Source organism: Schistosoma mansoni, chromosome 4 (assembly GCF_000237925.1).
Source record: "Schistosoma mansoni strain Puerto Rico chromosome 4, complete genome".
Taxonomy (NCBI): domain Eukaryota; kingdom Metazoa; phylum Platyhelminthes; class Trematoda; order Strigeidida; family Schistosomatidae; genus Schistosoma; species Schistosoma mansoni.
In genome coordinates, this window is record NC_031498.1 from 16,083,265 (window position 1) to 16,110,961 (window position 27,697).

Here is a 27,697-nt window from a genome sequence, read left to right on the forward strand (position 1 = left end):
CGACACACGCTCACGAAGGTTAATAGACGGAAACACTAAGTTATCCGTTTGCGTAACTCCTTGTTCTGGTTGCAGGTTATCCCCAGTCACGATTAAGCACGCCATAGACCCCTTGTACTAATCAGTACTCGACAAATACCCCGGGATATACCAATCGCAATCGAAATTACCTTGTGTAACCAGCAATGTTACACATCACATTTCGACTACAGGACCACCTGTATTTTCGAAAGCTCGAAGACTCGCTCCCGAGAAGCTTAGGTTAGCTAAAAACGAATTCGACCACATGATGGACCTAGGGATAATTCGACCATCGAATAGTCCATGGGCATCCCCATTGCACATGGTCCCTAAAAAGGACAGCAATGATTGGCGGCCAACTGGTGATTATCGGCGTCTGAATGCTAATACCATTCCTGATCGTTACCCGCTGCCTCATATTCACGATTTGACAGCTACCTTGAAAGGTACAACTGTCTTTTCGAAAATCGACTTGGTTAAAGCTTATAACCAAATACCGATGGCACCTGACGACATTCCTAAAACCGCCATCATCACTCCTTTCGGTCTTTACGCATTTCTACGAATGCCTTTTGGTTTAAGAAATGCGGCTCAAACCTTCCAAAGGTTTATCGACGATGTCTTCCGAGGTCTCAACTTCGTACATGCGTATGTCGATGACTGTCTAATAGCAAGTCCGGACAGAGAATCGCATCTCAAGCATCTGGACATTGTTTTCGATCGACTCCAAAGGCATGGCATTTCTGTCAACATTCAGAAATGCCAAATCGGAACTAACTCCTTAGACTTCTTAGGACACACTATTGATGCCCAAGGCATCCGACCCCTTAGGAGCAAAGTGGCGGCCATTCTGGATTACCCAGAACCGACCACAATCAAGCACTTACGAACTTTTAACGGACTTGTAAGTTTCTATAGACGGTTCATACCCAAATGCGCGTCCCTTATGAAACCGTTAACCGATCAGCTTCGTGGAAATGCGAAATCAATTAGTTTAGACGACATAGCCCGTAAAGCATTCTCCACAGTTAAGGAACACATCGCTAAAGCAACCCTGCTTGCTCATCGGGACACTCAAGCGCCCATTAGTATCGCAGTAGACGCATCCGACTCAGCAATCGGAGCAGTCTTACAACAATGGGTTAACAACTCGTGGCAACCTCTAGGATTTTTCTCGAGACGGTTGTTAGACGCGGAATCTAGGTACAGCACGTTCGGTAGGGAACTCCTAGCTATGTATTGTGCTGTACGGCATTTTCAACATTCCATCGAAGGAAGAGAATTCACGCTTTTTACCGATCACAAACCTCTTACCTTCTCTTTAAATTCATCTTCAGACAAGTACTCACCGCGAGAGTCTCGACAACTCGACTACATTTCGCAGTTTACTTCAGACATACAACATATTTCCGGAGCAAACAATGTAGTCGCAGACGCCTTGTCTCGAATTAGCTCCTTGAACAGTTTCCAAGGAATCGACCTTCTTAAAGTCGCTCAGCTTCAAAAAGAAGACATTGATCTTCAGCATGAGTTATCCTCGACAACTCCTAAACTAAGTGTTAGGCAGATGGGAACAGGTAAGGAAACCTTACTCTGTGACACATCTACAGGTAGGGATCGTCCAATTGTACCAAAACATTATCGACGCAACGTCTTCAATACGTTGCACAATCTTTCTCATCCAGGTGCTCGTGCAACAGTCAAACTTATAGCCGAACGGTTTTGCTGGCCTGGCATGAATAAAGACGTGAGGGAGTGGGCACGCTCCTGTGTTAGCTGTCAGAAAGCTAAGGTCGTAAGACACAACAAATGTCCCTTAGGCTCTTTCAAAACCCCTGACGCTCGTTTCGACCACGTCCATATAGATTTGGTAGGACCCTTACCCGACTCGAACGGATACTCATATCTCCTAACATGCGTAGACCGTTTCACGCGATGGCCAGAAGCAGTACCGATTAAGGACATTACTGCTGAAACCGTGGCCCGCGCTTTCGTCGAACGATGGGTAGCAAGTTTCGGCTGCCCTTCCACAATCACTACAGACCGCGGACGCCAGTTCGAATCTGGACTTTTCCGTTGTCTAACCTCACTTTTAGGAATCACGCGCTTCCGAACGACCGCCTACCACCCACAAGCAAACGGGTTGGTAGAACGTTTTCATCGACAACTAAAAGCCTCATTATCAGCTTCAAACGTTTCACAGTGGACAGACGCTCTTCCACTCGTCTTGCTAGGTATCCGAAATGCAGTGAAAGCTGACATTGGATACACGGCATCTCAACTCGTTTACGGAACGACACTCCGACTCCCAGGAGAATTCGTGGATCCTTCAGCTTCTTCATTGAACATGGATCTAAACTCTTACACGAGTAGGCTTACAAACGCTATGCGTTCAGTTAAACCTGCTCACACTCGACCTCAATCAACTGATGTTTTCGTTCAACCCGAATTACGACATAGTCCACACGTCTTCGTTCGTCGAGACTCACATCGACGACCCCTCGAATCAGCATACGAAGGACCCTTCAACGCGAACCTAAGTTCTATGTAGTCGATAAGAACGGTGCGAACGATAGCATCAGTATCGACCGACTCAAAGCAGCGTACTTAGAAGGAAACCCTAGCTACGTCTATTTTCCTTCGGTACAAGCAAACGACACAGCTACTACACTCGTAGTACCCTACACGACAGCCGGCACACAACTTGATACTTCGTCAACGTCGATAGATAAACCTAAAACAACGCGTTCTGGAAGACGGGTAAGATTTCCAGAACATCTTAACGAATATTGCACGTAGGACATAAGCTTTGTCTTGAATTACCCTTGCATAGTTTATCATAAAATTTTTTTTTTAATATGCTCTTTTTTTTTATTTATATAAAAAAAAACAAAAAAAACAAAGCATTTTTTAAATTTTTTTTGAGCGTATATATATATCTTTATATATAAAAAAAAACCAAAAGAAAACCTTTTTTTTCCGATCGCTTTTACGCTTTTTTATAAGTGTATTAGTTTATTCATTTTTTTTCCCTCTCATCTTGTGTCCCTACGCAAGTACGAGTGTATTTTTGACATGCACTCACACGTTCTATTTTTCCTCTTTTCCGGGACGGCTGGAAAAGAACGACGAAGTTTCGCAAGGAACCGGAATTTTTCATTGTACTATATTTCTTTATTGCTATGTTGTACATTTTGGTCCCATAGTTTAAGGAAAGACGACCAGACGCTGCTAAACGAAGCAAGCTATCAGAAGAGTGTTTACCAACGACAAACTCGTTGGGTTTAAACTTCTGGCTGGTCACGTCTTAGAGGCATCACTACCTCACTAGGGGGGGAGTGATCTGTAGCTGTAAATAATTCCCCAAAATCAATAGCTCATTAAGTGTTCGACATTGGATGCTGACCATGTTGTTTAAGTGGACTTGTTTAACTGAAGGCTTTCGGTCATGCATCCGTACCAGATCACGTTTCAACACGGCGTGGGACACAGCTCCTACGTTTCATTAGCCAGCTTATAGAAAAGGTCCTCGATATATTGGTAACGAATCAAATATATCTTTCCTGCCTCTTCTCGTCTGACTTCTGATTTCTATCTGACTGGGAACGATCGAATATAGAAGGTGCTACTGGTAGCTAGTTGTAAAACTAGAACATCCGTTGCATCGTCAATCTAAATCGCATCCGTTCTTTATCTGCGTTTGTTCTCACAAAAGTTAAGATTCTGAGTTCCTCCAACGTCTGAGTGGTACAGCCTTCCAAGTGGAAAATTGACATTGACTCTCACTCACTTTTTCATAGTGAATCCTTCCTAACTGCCTGTTATCTTTGAGATAGGCTTTGAGTATCGAAGATCGCAAATCTGAGAGAACTATGTTTATTGAAAACTGGAAGCATGTGGAAGAAATTAGGGCCACTTTCAACTTGTTTTGCCAATATTTTCTGATAATCGGTGTTCTGTCAAATCACTGCAGTTATATGGATCCTATTGATTCCTTCAGTTATATGCTTTCCTTCAGACTGGCATCTCATCACTCAATAATGAGGCCTCATATAGTAATTAATCATGCCCGCAAGTTATCTTCTTATTCTGTTGCTTGCCCTCAAATCTTTCAAATCAAGCTCTTCTACTTCATTTTGCCAACCCACCTTACGCAGTCACTCCCAGCATAATTCAGAGGTAGAAGTTGTTCGTGAAACCGAGTGTCCAATACTCAGTGCATGGCAGGGTTGTGCATATGCATAGTCCAATACTTTGACGAAAAATCCACTTTTATGGCACACATGTTTCGGCTACCATGTGGTTTTACAGCGAACATTTCAGTCTAGTACTCGTACGAGCGCCGTTCACCAATTGTGACTGAATATACTGTTCCTAGAAATCAGTGCCGCATTTTTACCTGTTTTCCTGTTAGTGTTGAAAAGAGCTTGGGAGTGGGTGAGAAAACGGTAAATTATACTTGGACTTGAGAATTCATTCGTCTTTATTAATATAAACTGAGGAACTGCAAAGGCAGTGTAAAAACACTAAACTCTACCCAGATCATCTTCTAAACAGAGTGTTTCTCCACAACAAAAGACTGATCATTGAGGGTTGATGGGATGATGAAGGGGTGAAGGTCAGTGAAGGCCAAAGCTACGAAAACGGAAATGACATGAATCGGGTCATGCAGTAGTATATCTATATTTTATACTTTTCTAGTTCGCTTGTCCTAGTGTAAATGTTAACACCTAAAGGGTTACAGGAGAACTGAAAACATTTGGCTGATTAAAACCCTTTTACTGTACATCAATTTTACTGTGTTTTTGGATGTGTTTGTTTTACTTAACCTTTGGACTTGTTTGTTTATATCATTCTTTTCGGACATTTTGGTTTCTTTTGTCATTGGTTTGGTATTTGGGAGTTTTTGCTCGGGGAACCTACAAAATTGAAGGTTTGTTTTGTAATTGTTATAATTATTGTTGTTAGAACGACTTTGGTCGATTATTTGTGAATTGCGAATAAACTTGGTTTTGTAGGGTCAGTGAAATGTCACTGAATATCGAACAGATCATCGATCCCTGTCAAGGCCAAGGATAGTCAACGCGCATCAATCAATCATACACCATGGACTGGCCCACGCGGCAGTGGTTGTACTTTCGCTTCTGTACTTTCGTGGTTGCACCTTAACTAATATATTCTTGTAACAACGTCCTTTGTGTTGTACAGTCTCCATAGCATCCATTGTCCCTTGTTACGTCGATGGGGGCAATCCACGTAAGGTGCTGATCGCGAGGTGTGACTTCGAAGTTAGCTGGTTCGTCACACCGCCCCCGTCTAACTCGAGTAGGCCTCAAATCATTTCGACATAGAACATCAACGTTGATGTTCTACAGTATCTAATTTGGAGTTTTGGTTCTCTTGCCTACTTGAGTTCGTGATTTGCGAATATCGACGGCCAGTACTTCAATGGTTGGAACGGGCAAAAACTCATAATTGGACGTAACATAAAGGCCCTTACTTTTTCCATAGTTGTGCCATGGAAGCATGAGTGTCTTGTTACTAGGTTGGAGTAGGTAAGACTGGAAAATTATCTCATAGTGCAAATTCAATGTTAGATCAGGAGAGCTAATCTGTCAAACCAGTTTCGCACATCTACAAATCATTTGTAAGTCGGGAACGATTTTTTTCTTTATAACATTAATCTGTAAGGGTTTATTCAAGATCTCCAGGGAAACTTACGGCATTTCAAATGAGTAAGGAAACTGACATTTAAAATAGAGAGCGAATCTAACCAAACGGACTGTGGGTTGAAGTTAGTAGGACAGAAAAACTGAAATGAATCTCGAAAACAGATCCTATTTATATGTGAGAAGTAGGAAACTGCTATATACTATAGTGACCTTATTTTATGAGGTGAACGCGATTGGCATGATGGAAACAATTATTGTTATAACCAACTATACCAGTGATTGTTTTACTGCACCTGTCTATTTAAGTGTACTAATAATGCATACATTTTTCCGTTGTTTGTGACCTTGCACGAACTCGCATATGCTCAATGGTCTCTGGTGTGGATTTTGGCACGATCTCGGTATTATTTTGATACCACGCCTACTACAATATATACAGGCTTTAGAACAGGATAGATATAATTGAATAATGACCTCTTCAAGTTACTTGACTGGGTGCCTAAATCATTCAAAATGTCCTCCGTTTCGGATAGTCATTGAGCTCTTCAATCTGATTCCGTTTATTGTTGTTGTCGTGTCAGTCGATTGAAATACTTAGATCTACATTCAGGGTCATTGTTTATAGAATTTCTGTTTAATCAGTTAGTCATCAATCACCAATTTAAATTAAAGAGTTCAACACTGTTATACTATTTATGAGAACAACTTATGGTCGTGATCATGCCAATTAATATCAAGCCCTTAAAAATGAGTTGCTAAATATCATTATGAAAGGGTGAAACAAGTAATGGTGAACATTTTCATAGTTTACACGGTTGATCTCTCCTAAAGTTTCTATTCAAGACAAACACAAAACAGACTTTGTGTGAAATATATGCTTCAGTTATTGGATTATTAGTTGAGATTATGAAAACTATCTCTTGATCTTGAATTAACTTTTCTGGTCAGCGCTTTTTTAGCGGATTAATTTTCTACGTGATGGGATCGCTATCCTTATGCCCAACCCTTCTTGTTCGCCCGGGCTTGGAACCGTCAGTAGCCCCAGAGGGGTTCCAGGTAGAGTAGGTCTCAGCATACATGAAAAGAAGAGTATGATTCTCCGACACAACACAATATGCATAAATCGGATCACACTTGACGGAGAAGCTGTAGAGGATGTAAAAACGTTTGGATATCTGGAAGCATCATTGATGAGCACGGTTGGTCTGACGCAGATTAGCAAAGCTAGAGTAGCATATTTACAACCGAAGAAGAATTTTCAATACAAGTGTCAAGATAGTTCTAATGTATGGGGCGGAAACCTAGAGAACTACGAAGGCCATCATCCAGAAGATGCAAGCGTTTATTAACAGTTTTCTACGCAAGATACTTCTGATCCGTCCTCCAGATACTATCATTATTATTATTATTATTATTCAAAAACACCTTATGGGTACATAAGTGCTGTGAAGAAACCATTTCGGGTTTCTTCAAAAATGCAATAATACACAATTTTCAATAACTTTAACATTACATATGCCATGTTTGAGAAAGGAAGGAAAATGAAAATAAAATATTAATAATAGAATAGTAATAATAGTGATAATAAATCAGGTTCTGTGTAATTAGCAAGAATTTTGAAGAAGGAAAGGAAGAAACTAAGGAAATAGAAATAAAGGAGACGCGGAAGACGTAAATATCTTAACGCAGAACAAGAATAAACAACTATGTATGTATAGCAAAACGAGTAATGAAAATAAAATAAAACAGAATAAATTAATAAGTAAATAACTTATTATTGCAGTAAGATGTCACGTTAGAATAAGTGTTTGTTCGTGCAGACATAGTTTTGGGTGATGCTATGAAAGTCTCAATTAAGTGCAAAAGATAATCAATGTGTATGAGGTGTATATAAATAGTGAAGATAAAACGAGTCTGATAAGTTGAATTCAACGTAACTCAAGTTATTGTCTCAATCCAAAGCTTCGTAATCTTAAGAATAATATTTATTTAGAAGGAAAAAAAGGGAGAGAGAAAAGAAATGAACACATAGTGAAAGGGTCCAACCATGATCGTAATAGTGTAATGGATATAGACTTTTGAGATGAACGAATAATTTTAAAATAATAATAACAACAATAATAAACCCTTACGGATAAATACGTGTAGATTTATGTAACAGAATACAGAGTGAAACCAGGTATCAGCATAAACATTAGTGCAATAATAATAATTTATAATGATGCTATCATAGTCACAATTAATTGCAAAGAATAATTAAATATAAATTTCTATATGTTATATATATGTTGTGAAGATTTAAAAAAAAATTATTTGTTTAAGTGGAACATGGGGTTTTTTGTTTTTAATTGTAGATTTTGGATGTTTAGGAATAAAATATGTTTAGAAGGACAAGAAGAGATGAAAACAATATCTAATGTGTCGAGAGACCAATAATGATAATAATAACAGTAATAATTATAAATATGAACATAAGCATAATAATATATTAAGATGAATAAAAGTGAGATAGAATAGACATGAAAAGATTCAAAGGTTTCACTTTGCTTTTCAGTCGGTTAGATAGATGACGAACCTTTTTTGTATAAATCATTGTTAAGCACGTTGATATTCAGTAGGTGACACAATCCACTTTCGGAAAGAAAATCATCAAGAAGACTTCGGAACCGGATTATAGTTTCAATGCATCCGAGGTTCATTGGCAGTCTATTCCACATGGTTGAGTAGCGAATGACGAAAAAATTCTGGCGTAAATTTGTATGGGTTTTTGGGATCGCTAGAATATTTTCCTTATTGCGTAGATTGTGGGACGGTATCATAGAGTATGAAGGGGTAGATAGAGAAGAGTAAGAAATACCGTTAAGAAGCCGGTACATAAAGATAAATTTTAATTTGATACGCCTGATCCAGAGAGGTTCTAGTTTGAGTTGTTGACATCTTTGGTGATAGTCCTTGTTGTCAGAATACCCCAAAACAGCTATGATGAACCTTCTTTGAACACCTTCAATTTTAATCAGGTCTTTATGCCTGCGATTACTGTAAACTAAAATACCATATTCAAAAATGGGTAAGATACATTTTCTGTATAATAATAATCTCGATTCGGTATTATTGAAATTAATCATTATGAATCCGATGAGCTTCCTAGCTTTGGATACTTGAGATGCAATGTGTTCAGAAAAGTTCAAACTGTCGCTATATCTTAAACCCGAGTCACGAACAGTGTTGAGAGGTTTCAGTGTATGTTTGTGTATAGCCAGATTTAGGTTAAGGCAGCGCCCGATGTTAATAAATCCACTTTTGTCAACATTAAGTGGCAAATTCCATGAAATAGTCCATTCGTACAACTTGTTTATTTCCTCTGGGATTACCGTTGAAATATAGCTTTCTTTGGTGGGAGATGAGAATGAATAAACCACTTTTAGATCATCGGCAAAAAGAAAAAGTTTACCATACTGAAAGAGGGAGCAAACGTCATTTATAAAAAGGAGAAATAGTAGTGGACCAATTACACTTCCTTGTATAACCCCACTGGTTACATTCATAGGTTTGGAGTAGCAAGATCCAAAGCGGACAATTTGGCTACGTTCTTCTAAAAATGACTTGAGCCAAGATAAAAGGGGATTCTATATTCCATATGAAGAGAGTTTTAAAAGAAGAAGTTTGTGTGAGACGCTGTCGAAGGCCTTACTAAAGTCAAAGTACAGAATTATCACAGACTGACCAACATCTCTTCTCTGGGTAATTTGATCAAAATATTCCAGGTGCGATGTGAAGCATGAGCGTTTGGTCATAAACCCGTGTTGGGATGGGCTGATCAGATTAGCCGAAAGTAAAAATGATAATGGCTGTTTGTGGATGGTTTTTTCCATAGTTCTTGACAGCACGGATGTCAAATTAATTGGTCTGTAGTTAACAATATCACTGCGTGATCCGGTTTTGAATCTGGGGGTGATAAGAGATGTTTTCCATACAGATGGATAGGCCCCACATTCCATAGATAGGTTGAAAAGTTTTAAACAAAATAATGGGAATTCTCTACTACCATATTTCACAAATGATGAGGGAATCCCGTCAGGTCCACCGTCATAGGACTTTTTCAAGGCAGTTATGGCCTGCTTGATGTTGGAGGGTACGAAATCAATTTTCGACAGGTGTCTGCACGTCAGCATTGGAAATGTAATGATACAGCTTTCAGTTCTAGTGTTATAGCACTGCGAGAAATGCTGACTGAATTGTTCGCAAATAATATCGGGGTCATCAATAATTCTTCCGTTAACTATGAAGAATTTGGTCACGCCAAGAGAATTTGACTTCACACGCGATTTAAAAAGCCGAAGTATTGATAATTCTGGGTTCTTATTACCTAGGGCTTTATTTTCTATATTCATAAAATACTTGCGTTTAGATGAAGCACTCTTGTCAATTAACTTAAGTATACTCTGTAGTGTATACAAGTCATTATGCTTGTGGTAACGGTGTTTTAATTTCCTCAGCTTTCTTTTAAAAGTTTTTAAATTATTCTGGCCCCTATTGGCGTTATAAGCCACATGGCTAGTAATTGGAGCAGTGCAGTCGAGGCAGTGTATCAAGTTGTGGTATAGATCAGAGATCGCAATGTCAATATTATTTGTGGTAAAATAAGTTTCCCATGGTAAACAACGAATAAGACTTCCAGTCCGTTTTCAGGTTTGTTGATCAAAATGTCTACTCTTGTACATCATTCCAGCTTTAGAATTCAATTGTATGGCGGCGAAAGAATGAATGATACATAATATTACTCTGTGATCACTCTTGAAAAACTCTTGACCAATATGCACTAAGATAGAATTTATGTTGATTGTAAACAGTAAATCAAGTATATTATTCCTTCTAGTCGGTTGTCGGACCTGTTGGACCCATCCATAAAGTTCTAGTGTTTCAACTAACTTGTCATGTCGACCTGAAACCGGAGTCGAATCCCATGTGATGTTTGGCAGATTAAAATCACCTCCGATGATTTTAAAAGTATGCGGTTGGTGTGAAGCAATGGAAAAGATATTTGTTAGTAATCTGTCAAACCTAGAGTCTGCATGTGGTGGTCTGTATATGCATCCCACCAGTAGATAATTCCGAGATCCACAGTTTACAGTAACCCAGGTGGAGTCGTCTATAGCATCAAGGGATTTACCCTCAAATTTGCAGGCCTGAATATCCGAACGGACATAGATAAGTGTACCGCCCCCTAATCCATTACATCTATCGGTTCTAAAGAAAACATAGTTATCTATATGCAGGGAGTGATCGGATATAGATGAATTGCACCACGTTTCCGTAATAAGTACAATAGTTGGATTTACAAGGAATAAAAGGGTTTTGAGGTGAGTAATTTTATTGGGCAGAGAGCGGGCATTGAACGAAAGAATAAGAAATTGAGATTTACCATGGTGAATCAGGTTGGAGTATAAATCACAATCGGTATTTACATGAATACTCGTAGGATTGGCTAAGGTGAGAGTTGTGTTGCGATCGGAAATAGATTCAACAACTTTGTCATCATTTGAAGTATGTTTATTGTTGCCGGCAGAAAAGCCGGCGGAAGTACAAAAAAAGTCTTCTCACTATTATTGGATATAACATTTGGTAAAGGAATAGTATTCACATTGGGAGCCGGGCCAAGAAGGCTATCAGGTCTATGTGTGAGACCAAGTGGCCGTTTACAATTTAGATTGTTATTTATACGTGACGTATAGGGAACATGTTCTAAACGCTTATTTCCAAGGTTTGTGGTTGATTTTGGCTCCTTCGTAATTTGAGGAGGGTCGTGTGTTGTTAAAGATGCTTGAGATGGTTTGCAAGGTTCGAGCATATCGACGTTAAGCGTGTGGTCAGGCAGATAATTTTTATGACCAGTTTTCCCTTTATCCGTTGCACAGTCACTGTAACTGGTTGTTGCGCTAACAGCGATTTGGACTGTGTTATCACATTCATAATCAGTACAACTACTTGGGGTTGAATCTAAGTCAACATTCTTAGAAGGATGGGCATCACCTACATTGGGACTTCTTTCTTTTGGGTTTTGAACCTTAGGAGATTCAGGAGTGTTTTTGGGTGGTTGCATATTCGTAAAGTTAGATGTCTGCTTAGGATCGGACTTAATTTTATGACCTTTAGGATTATGATACGCTTGGGTGTTTGATGCTGGTAGTCTGTGGTTATCTCGGCCTGCTTTTCATTGGCATGGTGTTTTATCTGGTAGATCTTAATATCCTTGAAAATCTGTTTCTGTTTCAATGAATTGGAGAATTTAAAAACTCACTAGCATCTACAGATGAGTTGAATTTGAACAAGATCGGTGAGTGCATATCAGGGTGACTTCTTTTTAATCTTGAGCATACACATGGTACGTGTGTCATATTGCTGGCTCTAATCAGACTAGTTTTGATATTTTTAAGGGCATTTGAGTCCGGTTTATTAAACACAACTGCATTGCTAGATCGCCTTATTCTTTCAAATACCTCTGATGCAACACGATCTAAGAAGTTATTTATGTCATTCATTTGATCTGGAGTCTCTGTGAGGTTAGGGTTGATGAGATACTTGAGGGGATTGAGAATGTTCATGTCAACTTGCAGTCTTTTTATATCATTCGCATGGTTGCAGTTGTGATTATCATCATTGTTTACCAACAGAGTCTTCAACGCGTCTGGAATGGAGACAACTGGTAAAAGCTTGTCTGCTTCCGGATGAACGGAGTAGCACGTCTCATTGAAACTGTCAGTAGCAATTTTAGATTGTGTAGTTTTCCTACGTTTGGCTGGACGCCGTTCTATTCTTCAGTTTTGTCAACTAAACTGGGTTAAGATATCCCACCAACAACAGGCGCTGGAATTTCAAACGGTCGAATGTGTTAGCTTTACACGACTATCTGCAACAGGTGGATTGGGATGTTCACCCTCAAATTGAAGTGGATGCTCATGGGTATTTTTCACTGCACACGATCTTATGTGCTACTAAGCATTCAGTTCCTCAAATGGTCCCAAAACGCTACAAAAAACATCCAATCGTCAAGAACCGCACTCTTTGTTTGCTAAGCCGCAAAAGGCACTGTTGGGCCGAATATAAACTAACCGACAATAACGACGCATACAGGCAATACAAACGCATAAGGAGCATATGTTCAAAGGCAATAAGAGAAGACAGGCTTCAGTACCAGACCAAGCTTATCGATAAATTCGCATCCAATCCGAAAAGTTTATTCAGTTACGCAGCTTCTCTTCCACAAGGCAAAACTGGAGTTTTCCAACTGCTAGGTCCTAATGGCCCGACCAATAACGACAGTGATGCCTCTAATCTTTTGGCTGAACAATACTCTCAGACATTCCAGCCGACCCACATCAACTATACTGACGAAAGCTTCACATGCAACTGTACAGGACTTTCCGAAGTGGACCTGAGTGCTGACCTGGTGCTCCGTAAATTGCAGCACCTAAGAAAAGACACTTCTCCCGGTCCGGATATGGTTCATTCTGCTGTATTGAGGGAAGCAGCTTCAATCCTGGCATCACCACTTAGTGTGATGTTTACGCACTCGCTAAGCAGAGGCAAACTACCGGAAATTTGGAAGCTGGCTCACATCACACCAATTTTCAAAAGAGGTCGACGCAGTGAACCCTCAAGCTACCGACCAGTGGCTCTTCTCTCCATACCTTCTAAAATTATGGAGTCTCTAATATACGACGGTACACAAGAATACTTATCATCTTTAAAGTTCTTCTCATCTCAACAGCATGGTTCAGGAAGGGTCACTCCTGTATAACCAAACTGCTGGTTGTGGTGGATAGATGGACAACCGTCCTTGATCGCAAGGGGAAGGTTGACATCATTTACCTTGATTTTCCAAAAGCTTTTTGTAGGGTCAACCACATATGTCTTATCAATAAGCTTAGACGATTGGGTATCAAACCCCCTTTGATTGACTGGCTCACTTCATATTTAGAAAGTCCACATTTTAATGTCAGTGTTAACTTCACTCTCTCTCGGGCTATGGAATGTCCTAGTGGGGTTCCCCAGCGCTCATTACTAGGACCTCTTCTTTTCTTGATTTATATAAACGATCCTCCACAACAAGTATTGTCTGACGTATTGTTTTTTGCTGGTGATGTGAGACTTTGTAGAGAGATACGCAACCAAGAGGATATACTGGCACTTCAAGAGGATCTGACCCGACTTCAAAGTTGGGCAGACGACGACGGACTTACCTTCAACACTTCAAAGTGCAAAGTAGTCCATCTGCGACATGTTGCAGACTATAGTTACAACTTAGGTAACTCCTCCCTAGAAGTTTCCCAAGTCGAAAAGGATTTAGGAGTGTTGGTACCCTACGACCTGAAGTCGTATGCGAACTGTGACGAAAACGCCTTTCAAGCAAACCTCGCACTGGTAACATTGAAGTGCATTTTTGGCCAGTTCGACGGTAGAACCTTCCACAAAATCTTCAACAGTTTTATTCGTCCCCATTTAGAGTGAGGAAACATAGTATTTCCTCCCTGCCTCCAAAAGTATAAGGACACTCTGGAACGTATCCAACGTCGAGCCACGAAATCAGTTCGGGGACTCAAATTCAAACCTTATGAAGAGCGCCTCCAATCACTTAACCCTTACCCGTTAGAGTAGAGGCGTCTTAGAGGTGACCTTCTTATGACTTACAGTATCCTTAACACTTCTGGTCATCCCCTTAAACATCTTCTTAAGCTTAGTTACAATACTAACCTAAGGACTAATGATAACATATTGTTATGATTTACCAAATTCTTTTTTTCCCTCTATTATCGTTAATATACCTAGGTTTTTGCCTGGAGGTATTGGTGATCCACTGCTACTAGACACGGAAGCCCGTTAAGTGAAAGCTTCTTCTATTCCGTCCTCAACCATTTGACCCATATCTCTGACCTTAAGGTTACCTCCCGAGTGTGGTTATTCTAAAGTGAAGCGTTACCAGGATAAAATGACTGTTGGTGAGATAAAAGGAAAATCTAAAATTGAGGATAGTTCTGACAAGAAAAACCAGAAACCAGTTGAAAAGATAGATATTACGCTTTTGGAGGAAGACGACGACTTCGAGGAGTTCCCAGCCCATGGTAAGTACATAAAAATAGTCCTTTTTCAAAATCACTGTAGCTTGCGGAGAAGGCCATCCCAACGAGGAAGCTACTGTTTGGGAAGACAACTGGGACGATGATATTGTGGATGACGAGTTTACTCACCATTTAAGGTATTCATGATAAATCTATGTCACTTCTTGTTAGAGCTGAGTTCCAAAAACAGGGAAAAGCCTTCGTTGTACCTGAAATCTCTGCAAATTTGGATTAAAAACTTAAGAAGATATGATATAACTAAATAAAAACCTTCTCCAAATCGTCTATGTTGTTTTGGTTTGCTCGTATGCTTTCAATTTTGATGCGTTTTTAGTAAATTATATATTACTGCAAAGTAATTTGCCATACAGTTTCTAAACTATGTTCGACATTACATTTAGCGGAAAATTTTGGTTCAGCATCCTTGTTTAGCTACCTGTTATGTGGATCACGTGATATTTTGAAGTCCATATTGTATCAAAGGATTTGTCAATTAGGAAAATACATCTTATTAACCAGCTTAGTTTCGACCGTTCGCGAAGTAAAAGACAAGTTGCTTAGATGGGAAAGCTAAGAATATTTCGAAAGTTAATTTTCAGAGTGTGTCTGAAGACTCAGTTATTACTCATTAATGATGACAACATTCTTGGGTAGCTATACGTTCATATAAAATGATTTTCGGAATTAAGGGAACTGATTTTGCCGACGGTACTTTTTAGACATGTCACTCATTCAGCAACAGAGACCTCAGTTAACTTTGGTAGTGAGTATGAGTTGTAATATCTAGAGTTCGTTGGTAGTAGTATGTCAGGTTCTTTCGTTCTTCTACTTCATTGCATTATTTTGTCGTAGTAACGTGAATGTATACTCTTTATCACATTTATCCGTATGATTGAGTTGGGGTTTTTATTCGAGTGATAGCAACGTTCAATCGGACTTTTCCACAGGATTCTTATCGTTTAGATGCTAATTCGATGTTGAACCTATTAACGTATCGGTTATTAGGTGTTTCACGTACTAAGCTTTCAGCTATGTAACAAGTAATATAAAGACCAAGCCACGGGTCTTACTTGCAAAATACTTGTTCATTGGTCAAGTTCTGTGCGCTCATCGAAACCTGTTGCTTAAAAAGGCAATAGAGTTGTTGTTGTAACCTACATAGTTTTGTGTTTCTAACCGTAAGTACCCTCGTAAGCGAAGAATAAAGCTCAAATTACTTGCAGAGTCATTATCATATCGATTGTAGTACATGCTTAATAAACTAATGTTTTTATGCATTTCTCATTTGAGTAATTAATGGTTTTACTGTCGTCGTGACTACGTTTATCCAGAAACAACTTAAAGAATTTTGCAGTTTGCTCGTGGTAACGTAGCAGTACGTTAAGACCTTTGAGTCACCGTATTTCTTCATTCTTTTGAATCATATTCTCTATGTTTTATCTTTCTCACTATGATTAGTCCTACAAATATTCCGACTCCTTTGTCATATATCCTATCAACTCGTCATTGAAACGTGGGCTAGTGTATATTTGTGGTACGCTGTGCGTCAATAATGACTGACTAGTGATCTCAGCCTACTAATACGGCTATCTTGATTCTCGACTTTATATCTAGCCGAGTATTTCATAACTACATGTAGCGACGTATAATTTAGTTGTTTATATGCTTGTTACGGGCCTGTTTTCTGGAAATAATTAGTTCCATATAGTGGTGCTTGTTTCTGTTCTTTCATTACCCTAGATAAACAGCCATAAAAATCTGGTACTCGAAACCAGCGTGTTGTTTATGTTTGGTTGAACCACCGACTGCGTTATGCGTATGTCATACGTGGATTTTGGGTAGAAATGGGAACTCAGTCTATAAGGTCGTAAGCCTGCATGTCATGCACACCAAGCCACCATTTACTTCGATTCCCTTTGTTGTCTAGCATACGAGTTGGTGGAAAAAGGGGTAATGCATCCCATTTTAAGACGTGATATCAGTTCGTAGCTACGTCGCCTGTCGGTCTTAGCTGTGTGGGAAGATGTAAACTTCCTTACTGGAGATTTTACAATAACTCGTTTGTGTTTAATGATGTTAGGTGAAAATCCCTCAAGTTGGTTGCAGTTGGACCCATTCTTTGTATCCCTGTAAATCTTAACATCGTTTCATAATTTTTAACTTTTTGATCTCGTTTATCTTAAACTATGTTCCCCACTTTTAATGTTTTCCAGTGTAGCTGATATTATTTCGGCTTTTTACCTTTTCATATGATCAGCTTTCTTTGTGCTAATGTGAGGCGTGGTTTCTTGTGGTACGCATTCGTGGAAAATCTTACTGATTATGAATAAGTGACTCTTTGGTGTTAACAGTTATACCTTTTCTTTTGTAGACTATGAAATTTTGAGTAGAAAAAAATCAATTTGTTAGCTTTGTTAATTTTTCAAATATGATATTGTTATTATTATTATTATTAGCTTTATTCAATATTATAGTATTTGGTACAAAATCGAATTCTCAGCATAAAGTATTTCAACATGTTTACGTTTCTTATTTCTTCGTTGCTCCTGATGATAAACATTCAGTGATCTCCAGTTGGATGTCAGCAGTTCAGTCAATCGACATATGAATAATGTATATTCTTTTTGCTGCATGTTACCAGCAAACACGACATCTCTGATTAGGCCTTTTGTAACCTTTACAGCGAAAGGTTGTACAGTTTTCAGAAACGCACCGGAATAGGTTGTGTGCTTAATAGCCATAATGATGTATTAAAACAAACAATATTAGATAACTTGTTGAAATATATAGATGACAGGAACAGGTAGCCCAGATGTTTAAGCAGGCCGCCTCTGTAGTTATTTTTAAATAAACTGGTTGTAAGCCCATATATATTTAGTCAAGGTTAGACGTTTGTATTGATTTTCAAGCAAAACATTAAGTTAACCATTTTTTAAAGTCGTATTCTTAGAATTTTTGGTTGTACACATTCTTAATTTCGAGGACTTAAAAGATGTGAATATTTGTTCTTGAAATAATCATCTTAACATTCGGTGGTTGCATTGTTTCTTGAGCTCTCCAAATGTAAATGTGTTTGCTTTTTGAGTTTATTAACGGCTTATCTTTTTTAGTTTTCAGATATGCAATCCATAAACAATATTGTGAGTGAACACATATCTACCGATTCCCTATGTTATAAACTCGATCCTTTGCCAGATTTTCATTCTAAAGAAATATCAATAAAACGTAGTCCAGATCCATATCCAAACGAATTCCGCAGTCTCAATCCACAACACGACGATGACTTATATAAGTCTGTTTTTAATAATGTACGTTCTCTGGATGAACCTGAAGCAAATTCTGTTCATTCTCCTGAAGAAACTCAAATCCTGACAAATGTCAATGGCTTTTGGAAACAAGAAAATATCAAGTGGTCGTCAAATAGTCCAAAATTTTCACCTCCAACGAGTCCATCGTTTTCCTACCAATCTATTTCTTCAGATTGTCCTAGCGACGAACCTGAACACAAGCCTCAACCTTTCCTACGTTCTCGTCAGGATAGCAGCTCTGAAGAAGCAAGCAGAGTTGACGAAGTGAAAGAAGATATAAAGTCTGTCAGACCCACTTTTATGCGACACATGCAGTTTCGCACCAAAATGTAAGATTCTACGGTGAGATTTTATTCAACTTTGTTTCGACCTAATGTGCACAGTAACAACACACTTTAGCTGGTACCCTCGATTCCTTTTTGTTCACGCGTTGTATTTACTAGTGAATACTGATAGGTAAAGTTAGAAAGCTTAGAATTTATTCTCAATCTTACCAAGTTATTATAGCCCAAGACCATGTATTTATTACTATAAACAAGCGTGTAAATCTTATTATAAATCATTTTATATGTTCTGATGATTCGAGTTCCAATCGATGATTACAGATTAGAACCTTTCCCCATATACTAAGGTTTGAGCAACCAGGGACCATCATTATTCCCACTTGAAAAACGTTATTCATGGTTGTGTGATGACAAATTTTTCAAATTATGTAGGGACTAGATTTTGTTCGGCTTTTTGCTAGCATTGTGATCGCAAACAAATGATCACAAAATGTCTTATCTAATTAAAATCTTATTACAACTAGTTTCACCTCGTTTTTAATTTCAGTGCAAATGTTTTCACAGATATCATTTGCTAGTAAAATTAAGATTGAATTTCAAACTGTGACTAGAACATATTCTTTCATCCTTTAACATACATACACAAACACGCCTCACATAAACGACGTTGACCGGGATAATATGACATTGGCTTTGTCAGGCCTGTTTTTGATTGATCGCGCCAAATCGTCTCGCTTTGTTCATTTATACCATTTAAACGGGTAGATTTAATTTGTTTATTCATTCCCTGAAGAAGTGGCTTACACTGAGTCACAAAACGTCAGAAATTTTAAAGAATTTAATTGTTCTACTCATTGGAATATTACAGATATATCATTTTTATTGATAACAATATACGCAATATTCAATTTATTTGAAATAATTAAGTCAAATCTTGTTAATTACACCCGAATCGTATTCTGTTTTTATCTCCTATTATATTTACTATTTCTATAAGTCGCAGTCAGTGGAAGCGAAATTTCAACAAATCTAACATTGTTAGAAGCAGTCTAACCTCTGCAGCACGTAAGAAAGCCTTACTGGCTAAAGCAGTCAGTCGCAAGCTTATATATTCACAGTTATCTAAATCTACCTCTGTCCAACTAAATCACTGTCAAGAACCTTGGCAAGTTGGGGAGCTAGTTTGGGCTCGTCCTTATTGGCCCGAAAACTTACCTTGGTGGCCAGCCATAGTAACTGAAAAACCGAAAAAGTACCAAGTCAGGGGTTTTGGTAAGTATATGTGTATAGACAATCTGGAAATTAAATGTTTCTTAGATGCATATTTTAAGTCATTGGTATAAATGTTTCGATTTCTCAATATGAAGTGTTTTATTGTAAATGCATTAGACTTTGAAGGTTAACATAAAAGAGGACATGATATTACTGCTAATACTCTTAGAATGCTGACCATTACCTTCTGCACCCAGAGATGAAATAGAAATTCTAATTATTTGTCTATAACATTCGTAACTTCCACCTGTTCCATGCGTTCTGTGTGAGCTAATTTTTTTGTTGAAGTTGATTGAAGAGAATATGGTTCAACATGACTTCATATATTTACTTGTGTTACAAAGGAAGATTTTCATGATGAGCGAAATTTCGATTTTTAAAATCAATGAATAGAATGCTAATCAACAGATAAACGCGATAATGCGATGTGGCCGAGTAATGGTTGGAAATCAAAGACATGACCATTAACCGAAAAAATATAGATTTTCTACCTTATAAAAAAACATAGTTATGTAAAGAACATGAGCACAAAATAAACATAAGATTTCATATTCGACTAGAGGAAATTAGCTCACGGGTTATTAATTCTCCAATCAAACAAGACCTGGTTGTTAAGCCTAGTTTTTGAGCACTACCACCTTGCATAAAATGGTGTGGGATCCTTCTGTGATAACACTGATAAAAAGATTATACTTTCGCTTCATTCATAAACTCTTCAATTTTAGTACAAGTTGTATTTTTGTTTCTTCTTCCGACGCTTCAGTTCACAGTTCAGAAAATCATGACTTCATTGTTAGAGCGAAATTTGAATTAACGCTTACTTGACACTGTTCATTGACTTCGTTGTACTATTGCTTACAGCCATTGCATTGTTGCATTAACTGAGATTTTCATCAGTGATGAATTATTTCTTAAACGAAATAGATTCTGAATTAAGAATATGTGAGTGTAGTCCAGGTTTTATTTCATTGACGAACATTTCTGTAATTCCTATCTACGACTGTACCAGCTCGCCTGCTTTGAAAGTGTTTATTACGAAGTTAGCGTTTAATTAATTTTCAAACTTATTTGGTAGATATTAAACTCAATACATTTATAATCACAAAGTAATTACGTGTATAAACGTCCTATTCAAACTAAAAAGCAGGTAGTCTTGAAATCGTTAATTATTGGGGTCGCTTTCCCCAAAAATATATATTTGCCTTTGTCGGGTATTGTTTTAAGTTAGTGATGATTGGGGGTCAGAATTTTTCCGCGAATTTATTCTTTTTTCTTGAACTGTATTGTCTATGTCGATTCCTTTCCATCATCACTGACACTAATGCTGCTTTTATTATACTGGCATTTTTCTCGATAATTTCACTTTGCTGTGCTGATATGTTTTAGTAACTTGGGCCGACGTATGTGTCAGGTTGTACGTTGCACATGACTGACTGAAAGCATTGTAGAAGCGGGTTTGTGCGCCCGGACAATGTCTCAAATCGAATGATAAAATGTGGCGCACATATATTTAATGCCCCATTGTACCAATGTTTATGTGTTTAAATAAATAAACAGAAACGTAGCTTGAACATGTTAATATGCTGTCTCTTTTATCTCGAAAAGTATAACTGATCTGTCAGTGAGCTGACTTGTACAAAATTTCTTAGTTTTCAATCACTTGTAGAGTTTCTGTGGTTGCAGAATATGGTTTTTCAAAGAGCAAAGTAGAATGAGTGCGTCTTATTCAGTTAGATTTTTACTAGTTGTTTATAACTTATAATCCTAATGTATCAAATTACAGTAGAAGCTGATAGGAATTTATAAGAATTTTAAGAAAGTTGTGATGTACATGCACATCTGTAAAGTAATCGATCAAGAGTCATCTTAAAATAGATTGAGTCCAAGTAAGCTCAAGAAAATTGAAGTTCAGATTTAGTTAGTAAATAGGTAGATAACTTGATGATGACCAAGAAACTCTGTATATACTTCTAAGTAGTTTTTACTAGGCTGAAACTAAGATATCCTTACAATTCTAGAGTCATTAAAAAGTCGCTTAACTCCATTGTCAGCTATCTCAGTGATTTACATTTTATAGTGTATATAAAGGTCTAAACAAAAACTGATTCTTTTGTTAGCTTTGAATAAAGCTTTATTTGTCAACATTGTTCCTCACTGCCAACTTGATGCTCGCTGTAAGGTCATATTCTTTCAATAATACTTCGAAAATTATATATACAATCAAGTTTCTTCATCATTATTTTTTTGTTCACATCGTAAGTATCCCATAAAACCACCTCATTTAGAAATATCTCAAGTTTAATGCGTTAACTAAATTATAGCTAATTCAAGGTTTGTAATAAACTGAATTTGTTGTAATTAAAAGATGAGTGTTTAAAAATCGAGTTGATAAAAAAATTAACAAGTGTTTCCTTTTGTTCATGTAAATATTACTTTACTGACCAATAGATTCAGGAAAATGAACGGTATCTGAATTATTTCACTTGCTAATAATCTTGAGAAATTTTAGCTGAATTACTTGGGGATGTGTATTTATTAAATGTCCAGATAGTACTCCAAAAAATTCATCATTTCAGGCAGTTGTAGGCTTTTTAAAGACACAAAATTGAAGACGAACCATAATTTGTTCTCTTATGTTGACAGGCGCATATGGATAAATGAAGATAGTTGTCGGTGTTTTATATGCAGTACCTGTTATTTGTATCAGTTGAACAAACTAACCAATCACTGACACACATACATGAAAACTAACGTGACTGTGTCTTCTATTCAGTGCAGTGTTTAGTCCTCCATCATCTTTTTGTTCTCATTAATAACAGAAAGGAACTGTTGTATACAGCATGCCTGAACACCGACTACCACGGCGCTCAATGCTGACTAGTGTTGGGAATGGTTAAAAGAAAGTTAGGGGCAGCTAAACCGAAACGTGGCATCAGTCCACAAAGTCACTAACTTCTAGTCTGAGTCATGTTGGTAGATGCTGACTACTTGGTTGGGGCTCGTACGACTATCGTAGTCAATGGTTGGAGACTGAGTGACATAACTCAGAATCAATTACCATGGCGTAGGTGTATACACTCTTTGTCTTCTCTCAAACCGTGAGATTAAAATTACTTTATACCTTTATTTCTATGAACTAATTCTTTCTTCCTGTATTATATCCTTATATACAATCTTTCTTTTATATATTACTATTATTGAAGTAACTACTTCAATGAATTCGGTGTTCAACTTGTTGTGCTGATGAGGTGTGGGAACGTGGACCGATGCATGTATGTGCCTGGTCCTACGTTGTAACTGACTGACTGAATCAATCTGTTACTAAATTTCCTTTTATTTCTATTTCTCTTCTCGGGTTCTCAAAATAGTAGTGTGTATGATAGAAAATGATTTATAAAATAGAAATGTATACTCCTATCTAATTTTTACATAATAGTAAGAGAACTAAATTAAGATCACAATTTTTATCTTAGTAATCCATTATTTTTAATAAAATCACGTAGCACTTTATTTCTACTTTATTAACCGAAATCTGAACTTGTTTATTAGTTTTCTTCTTAAGATATACAAGTTTTTAGGTTTCTTCCTTTATACGTGGAAAAATAAGATCTTTAAGATTTTCTCTTGATTATTAAGTATGATACATTTTGTTAAAAATTTATTATATTCTACTGTTTGGCTTAAGTAGGTAGAAAACTATGGACTTATTTTGTTTACGTATATTAGTGGTTGTACCTTCTCGTGACGGGGTTGTTTACGAAATCGGGAGGGCGAAAAGCGAATGTCTGGTTGGTGGCTAGGAAGGATCCACCTAGGGGAGTTGGAAAACCCTGATTGCAAACGAATGGTGTACACGGGCTCCAGAATCTCAAGGATACAAATGGCGCATGAATCTATTGTTGGTCACCGGCTACCATAGGACTGCATCTCCTAACATCGCTCCACTGCCTTGTGGATTAAACCTCTAGGTCGAATGTTTGGTGAAATGACCACGTAAGGAAACCACTTGTTTCGGTTTGGGTACCTAGAAAGCACTCCAGGCCACACGCAAAGTGAATGATAACTACTTCATGTGACGCATATATATTTTGCTGTCCATTTGTACAAATGTTTATGCGTTTAAATAAATAAGTGGTTGTTGATATTACTGACAGTTTACACAAAGTAAAAACTGGCCCATCTGTCATAGTAGAGCCAAATAACAATCATGAAAATATCTTTGTTTTTTAAAAACCATCCTATAGGTTTGAAGTCTACACATGATTTTAATGATGTAACAGTGCCTAAATTTCGAGTTTGCCTCTTGGGTATTATTCGACCGTTAACTTTCCTAACACTTCCACAAACTCGTTTACGATTATTTTCTGGTCGAGAGGAATTTGAATCGTTTCTTCGTCAAACTGTTTTAGAAGCAAAAGATAAAGTTCGGGTAAGTGAGAATATTTAACTGTTTTCTTCCTTTTTCTCAAATAGTTGAATCACTTTTGTATTTCTAATTGAAGCCAAGTAGTTACAGCTTAGTAATCAACTACAAACGAGTTTTTATTTTCTACCTATTTAATTCACATAAAATTTGTTATAACTGGGCACCAAAAGTATTTGGGTTGGGATACTGTCCAAACCGAAGCAGTTGGTATCCTTTGGAGGCTACATCGAGAGCCTTTAACCTAAATGGGGATTCCACAAGGCAATGCAGAAACTTTAGAAGCTGCCTTCACAAGGTAACCGATGGCCAAAATAGGTTCGTATGTCTTTTGTCCCTTCAGAATTTCGAAGCATCTGGAATCAGGGTTCTCCGACTTCCCCGAGTGGGCCCCTCGTACCCACCACCTCGGTTTCAATATCGGCTATTCGCTTTTCGTTCTCTTACTTTCATAAGGAGCACGCTCGCAGCATATGAGTAGGTAGGTCTTATTTGGAAGAAGCTATAAACGTTTATCTATTTGAAAGCATTTTGAGAGGGAGAGCGGACTTCAACCCACCCTCGGCTGTACCAGAGTATTTAGGTATACTCAAAACTTTTCTTGTCACTTAAGTTAGTCAACGAATATTTCAAGTTGATGTGAGTCATCGGCTTGTCATATATTTGTAACATTACTTCGGCGAATGTTGGTTGATTATTTTTACTCGTCTTTCAACCGTAAAAGATGTTTTATAGAATTTCAAACTAATGTTATGGGTATCGACCGTCTTTTTTAAGTCACCCAATAAGAGTTTGTTACTAGTCAACCGGCTGAGTGGGGAGAGTCTGCTCTCCCTCTCGAAATGCTCTCACATGACCACGCGTATATAGCATCTGCCAGGGAAGTTCTACTCACTACCTTCTCGTGGCGGGGGTGTTGTTTACGAAATTGAGAGGACGAAAAGCGAATGTCCGGCGGTTTAACCGGGTTGGTGGACACGGAAAGTCCACCTAGGGGAGTTGGTAAACCCTGATTCCAAACCGGTGGGGCACATGGGCTCCAGTATCCTGAAGGAAGAAATGGCGTATTGACCAATTGTTGGTCACCGGCTACCATGGGACTGCATCTCCTCACGATGCTCCACTGCCTTGTGGGTCAGACCTTTAGGTCGAAGGCTTGTGGTGTGGCCTCCTAAGAAAACCACCTGCTTCGGTTTGGGCACCTGGTCAGTATCACAGCCCTCACACAAATCGAATGAGATTTGTGCGGCGCATATATATCTGGTACCCGTTTGTACCAATATTTATGTGTTTAAATAATAATAATAAAATAGTCAACCAAGTCCCATTTAAATTGATTGTTTGGTTTATGAACTTCAAGCAAATTTTTATTAAGTTGTCTATTACTTATTCATTTTAGGCATTGCGTCAATTTACTGTTCAACCAAGTTTACAATCAGCTTGGCATCATGCTAGAGAGGCTGCAGTGGCGGCAAAATTGACTAAACCAGAGCCAACTGACCGATTAGCACTGTTTCCATGGGCAACTGAGCCTTCATTTCGTAAACTGGATCCACTTTCAGAATTTGTTAGAAAAAATACTGGAAAGTTCACCTTATCCTGTAAGCTTTTTTAAAATGAAATTTTAATCTATTTGGTCATTACCTGGTTTTAAACATAGTGTTTATTAAGGTTTCTTTAGTAGAATTCATTCTCATATTTATTGAGGTGTGGTCGCTAAGCGCTCTCCAGGTAAAACTATCGTATATATGCTTGTTCTTTGATACGTAAATTAACAATTAACTAACTATCATACTGTGAAACAATCATCATAGTTTCTAGTTTATTCTATATAATTCGTTTACGCCAACGTGGGTAATCATAGTGATTCAGTGTTTTTTAAAATATTTTTAAAGCCATCAACACGTCAAAATACTTTTTAAGTATATCCTACGTCTAACTGTTAACTTCTTTTTCGCCTAATAATCTATACAGCACTTTGTACTTCTAACGTTCACTCAATTAGTTCTTGTTAAAAGGTATTTATTGTAATAAATGTTTTGTTGATATCTTATTCATTTGTTTCACATAGTAGCATGAAATAACTATTTATTGCTAGTTGTCAATAAATACTATTGCGTAAAGAATTGTGGCTTTTTGTGTAGTGCACTCAATTTTCAACCAACAAAAGTTGTAGGTTCCAATCATGAACTACTGAATTCAATTTATTTATTCGTTTAATATCTGTAGCCGTCATAAAAAATCATGTTACTCAAAACTTATCACATAAATATATATGTACTTGGTAATTTGATTACGTTCCGTGAGATTATGTCATATTCAATTCAGTAAATCTTTAAATTCAATTTGTTTTTCTGTGGATTTGTTTACAAATTGATTTATAAGGAGAATTAATGTTCATTTTCTATTATGTTTACTTTCTTGCTGAATTTTAATAAGCTAAATCACGTAAACGTCCATATCGAGAAGAGGCCAGTGAAGGTGGGTCATTTTTGTCGTCATCATCAGATGACTCAGCCACCTCTGTAGCATCTGACAGTGATATAGATTCTAAAGGAAGACATCATCGTCCTAGTTCGTATATTTCTTCTTCTACATCAACTAGTTCCATCGGTCATAGGAAACGTTTGAAATTATCAAATGATAGTTCAAAGGTTAGTTTTTGACCGGTGTTTGTTTGCTTCATTCAATTTTATCTTCTTTCCAAATCGTATGAATTTCTATAAAGAATTTCTCTTTGTCTTTGTTTAGTATCTATGCTTATGTTGGATAGTACTTAGATTTTTTGATAATAACTGTAAGAGAATAAGAAGAATTCATTCATTCAATTAAAAACCAATATAAAGTACAGTATGTTATTGTCATCTACTGTAACTTTCCTATTGTTACAAATTGGTGTTGAACTAAATCAAGGCAAGTACAGATATTGGAGGTCGAGAACGAAATATCGATAATAGCAGCGTTTGTTGATACGATATAAAGTGGAAACTATATATATATATATATATATATATATATATATATATATATATATAAACATATCACAAATACGTAGTAAATGCACTTTAAATAATAGATATGAATTTGAAACTAAATTATGTTTGGGATTCGAATAAATTTTTGATATCAGTCACGCTGTTAACAGTTGAATATGAATATTTATGAAACATTCATTCGAAGAAAGCGATCACACAATTGTGTCATAAGTTAAAGTTTGCTTTATTCTAAGTACTGTTCAATTAAGTGCTGATCAGCTGATGACAGAAAATCATACCATGGGATTGAATGGTAACTAATTGCTTACAAGGCTTGATTTACGAAATAATTAGAAGAATCGGTCAGATAAGCATTTAATTATAGCTTCATTTTTTTCCTTCTATAGACACATAGTTCTCATTGAACGGTAATTACTTTTAAGCTTTGATCTTTAAATTTTAAAATTCTTAAACTTGTCATAGCATCGCTCGACAGAGTTTCTAATATTAGAAAAGCGTTTTTTCACTTGTTTTATCGCTGACTCTACTTTAATTCTTGACTATGATTTCTCAGGGTGTCAATTGTATGCAGTAAACAACTGTCTGAATTGTACGTAAAGATTTTC

At 37.3% G+C, this 27,697-nt stretch overlaps 2 protein-coding genes across 2 annotated transcripts in view; both read left to right on the forward strand.

Moving 5' to 3' along the window:
* Positions 1-14,502: 14,502 nt before the first annotated feature.
* Positions 14,503-15,094, forward strand: Smp_071000 (hypothetical protein). The gene is made up of 3 exons (XM_018796980.1): positions 14,503-14,812; positions 14,853-14,946; positions 14,981-15,094. Exons 1-3 carry the CDS (start codon positions 14,680-14,682, stop codon positions 15,042-15,044), a joined length of 291 nt encoding a protein of 96 aa, XP_018652067.1. The 5' UTR covers positions 14,503-14,679; the 3' UTR covers positions 15,045-15,094.
* Positions 15,095-15,530: 436 nt separating this feature from the next.
* Smp_160700 (putative set domain protein) overlaps positions 15,531-27,697 on the forward strand; it is a gene marked incomplete at both ends in the record, with an annotated part of 34,176 nt that continues 22,009 nt past the window's right edge. The window contains 6 exons of the mRNA XM_018796981.1: positions 15,531-15,572; positions 17,920-18,446; positions 19,399-19,673; positions 23,918-24,102; positions 25,496-25,697; positions 26,536-26,750. Of these exons, the coding sequence (XP_018652068.1) occupies positions 15,531-15,572; positions 17,920-18,446; positions 19,399-19,673; positions 23,918-24,102; positions 25,496-25,697; positions 26,536-26,750 (1,446 nt within the window). The remainder of the gene's footprint in view (positions 15,573-17,919; positions 18,447-19,398; positions 19,674-23,917; positions 24,103-25,495; positions 25,698-26,535; positions 26,751-27,697) is intronic.